Genomic DNA, 3,130 nt, shown 5'->3' with positions numbered 1-3,130 from the left:
TTTATTGTGTTGTTATCTTCCTTAGTGTGTTGCGCAAACAGCTCTTCTGAATAATGCTTTTATATGGTAGGGGGCACTGAGGAGGACTGGGGGGCAGTGGTCGAAAAATGTTTGGTGACCTAGGATCTGGAGTTTCAGGCTCAGGATTTCTCTCCAGAGTCTCTCAGTCCTCTGAAGAGCCCGTAGACCAGTGGATTGAGGTGGCAGTGGTGTCTTCCTGGGCTTCAAGGAAGGAGATATAGGCTCCCGAGACTCTGGCTTCTCATGGGATGGGTCAGGGAATGAATTTGTTTCTGGGCTGCCATTAATGGAATACTCTGCCTCTGAGGATTCCTGGAAAAGGGGAAGAATATATAAGCTAAAAAGCCTTGTCCCATTAGAGTCTTTGCACTGGCATTTCTACCTATCCTGGGGCATCTGGGTCACTCTACCTACAGAACTGATACCTGTGCTTAGCTTGAGGAAACTCCTTGGCACAAGAAAACTAGAATGGAAATTATATAGCAGCTTCCAAAAAATGATTGATACTTCATGAACAGGGGTAGGGTATCTCTCACGCAGGGGCATTATTTCAACTCCGATAACTCTTCAGTGTGAACGCAAAATTTACTTCTGAGCTGTAGCCTGAGCAAAGACTTTTGACCAAAGGACTCCTGTTGGAGAGGAACTTTACATTCCTTGCATGAGAAATTGGCCTGTGTTCAACCAAGTGCTGTAGGGGGGTCACCAACTGGGCACATGCGGGTGCCATGGCACCTACTAATCTTTCCCAGGTGCTCCTGTGCAGGTGCTCCAGACCCTGATAATTTACCCCCCCCTCTACTGTTCTTTATGTTAGATTCAGTAAACAGAGACATCCATAAACAAATACTCATTGCATTGCGAACAGCAAATGGTTGAACCTTGTCATTATACCAAGAGGCTCCCTTGACCAACCTCCTTGTTTTCTGCTGCTCCCTTGTGAGATACGTGGTAAAAACTTGTGTTGTTTCGTCATTTATCGTTCTTGCCTGTCATCTTTTAAGACTTAAATTTGAAGCAGAGCATTGAGAAATCTCTTAAGAATCATGAATCATTAATTACCCTGCTAAATGCTGGGTTTTTGTATGATGGGGGAAATAAAAACAAATTTAAAGCATGGGTTTGAAAGGAAGGGGGAGTAGAACGCAATGTCTAGCCAAGGGGGGAGGGCGCGGGTTGTGTCTTCTCCCCTGCCAGCTTTTCCTCGTTTGTTTTTTTTGCCAAGGGAGGGAGCAGCTCAGCGCCCAGCCAGGATACAGCATCTCTGGATGTGCGCAACGCACGGGGCTCCTCCTGGGCGCCCGCTTTGCAGAGGGAAGGGCGAGCTTGGGGCGCTTGGCTTTGCCAGGGGGACTCGGAACCGAACCGGATTCCTAGAGAGGACAGAATGCAAGGGGGGGACCAGGTCCTCCCGATCCAAAGCCCCTCCCTCCCTCCCAAGTCACTTCCTGCAAGGGGGGGGGGCGGGCGGTGGATGTTTTGTGTGTCTCCTTTGCCAGCTTTGCTGCCTGGGTGGCTCCTGCTGCAATCGGGTGAGTCTCCTCTCTCTCTCCTCCCTTTGGGGGTCCCAGGGCTGCAGGGGGGGCGTGTTCAGATCATGCGTGCCCCCCAGGGTCCTGCACCCCCTCCTTGCTCCCTGCAAAGCCGGGGGGGGGCGGGTGGTTTTGCAGGAGGGCTGCAACCCTGTTCTTCCTTTATGCAAACGCTGCTCACCGCTTTGTGGTGCCACAAACTCTGCAGATTCCAGCCACACCATGGCTGTTTCTTGAGGCTCTGGGATTAACTTGAGGCTATTTTATCTCATGCTTGAGGCTTTATGTGTTGTCCTGGATGTTATTTTGATTACTTTTCGTACTGCTTCTGCATTTATATGATTCTGTTAGGCTTTGTCTTTTTTCCATGTGTAGCAGATTCACCCCGCTAACTGCTCCCCATTAAATATAGCAGACCCACCTCATGGTACGCCAATTACACCCCCCAGTCTCTCCCCCCCAATGCTCCTTCTTCCCACCTCATCTGGTTCCACAGCCGCGACTTCTCCTCCGCCACCAAGAAAAGATGACTGAGGCGGTCTTGCCAGAATCCCTCCGCCATCTGTGAGACAGAAAGGTGAATGAGAAGCCAGGAGTGCATGCTTCTGTCAGACTAGGCATGTCTAACTAGAGACCTTGTTAGTGTACCTTGTAACTTGTGAGTGGGGACGTGGGTGGGGCTGTGGTCTAAACCACAGAGCCTAGGGCTTGCCGATCAGAAGGTCGGCGGTTCGAATCCCTGCAATGGGGTGAGCTCCCGTTGCTCAGTCCCTGCTCCTGCCCACCTAGCAGTTCGAAAGCACGTCAAGTACAAGTAGATAAATAGGTACCGCTCCAGCGGGAAGGTAAACGGCGTTTCCACGCGCTGCTCTGGTTCGCCAGAATCGGCTTAGTCATGCTGGCCACATGATCCGGAAGCTGTACGCCGGCTCCCTTGGCCAGTAAAGCGAGATGAGCACCGCAACCCCAGAGTCGTTCACGACTGGACTTAACGGTCAGGGGTCCTTTACCTTTTTACCTTGTGAGTATCTTGTGTGAGGGAAAGCTTGGTGATTTAGAGTCTTAGGAAGGAGCTGAACGAACAAGAACAGTTTTATTTACAAAAAAAAAAACGTTTTTGAAACTAATTTGGGTCAGGAGGTGTGTTCTCCTTAACTTCTTACTTAAACTAAATAGAAAGATCTCACTGTAGTACATGCACAGCTTTTCTTAAACTTCAGTTGCTAAAAGCTCACTTGTTGCACTTCAGTTGGAAGTTCAGGTTTCTACCATAGGAGGTAAAAGAATTAACTCGGTTTCTGTTCATTTACATAGTTATGACCAGGGTTACACTTAAAAACTTTTAACACAGCACAGCTTCCTTCTCAGCCTTTGGTTCCTGAGCCGGGGGCACTTTTCGTCCATCCACCTCTCTCTCAGCCACCCTGAGGTATTTCCCACAGACCCAGGGGATCCTCTCAGGCCTTGTTCTTGGTTGGAGATCTCCTTTTCCTGGGAGATCTCTCCCCTCCTGACTGGAAGGAGACCCTGGTTTAGTCTGTCTTCCCACAGCTTCTCCCTCTCCTGCCTCAGACTCA

The 3,130-nt window shown here is 49.8% G+C and overlaps 3 protein-coding genes across 3 annotated transcripts in view; 1 reads left to right on the top strand and 2 right to left on the bottom strand.

Moving 5' to 3' along the window:
- LOC310827696 (uncharacterized protein) overlaps positions 1 to 3,130 on the bottom strand; it is a 751,453-nt gene that overhangs the window by 61,349 nt on the left and 686,974 nt on the right. The gene's annotated exons all lie outside the window — the stretch shown is intronic.
- LOC310827688 (uncharacterized protein) overlaps positions 1 to 3,130 on the top strand; it is a 91,071-nt gene that overhangs the window by 21,172 nt on the left and 66,769 nt on the right. The gene's annotated exons all lie outside the window — the stretch shown is intronic.
- Positions 19 to 3,130, bottom strand: part of LOC310827855 (uncharacterized protein) — an 89,069-nt gene continuing 85,957 nt past the window's right edge. The window contains exon 5 of the mRNA XM_083704378.1: positions 19 to 333. Coding sequence (XP_083560504.1) covers positions 22 to 333 — 312 coding nt within the window. The 3' untranslated portion in view covers positions 19 to 21. The remainder of the gene's footprint in view (positions 334 to 3,130) is intronic.

Source organism: Podarcis gaigeae, assembly GCF_964106915.1.
Source record: "Podarcis gaigeae genome assembly, chromosome: 12".
NCBI classification, from domain to species: Eukaryota; Metazoa; Chordata; class Lepidosauria; order Squamata; family Lacertidae; genus Podarcis; species Podarcis gaigeae.
Note: the sequence above shows the minus strand (reverse complement) of the source record. Positions and strands in the feature narration are given on the sequence as shown.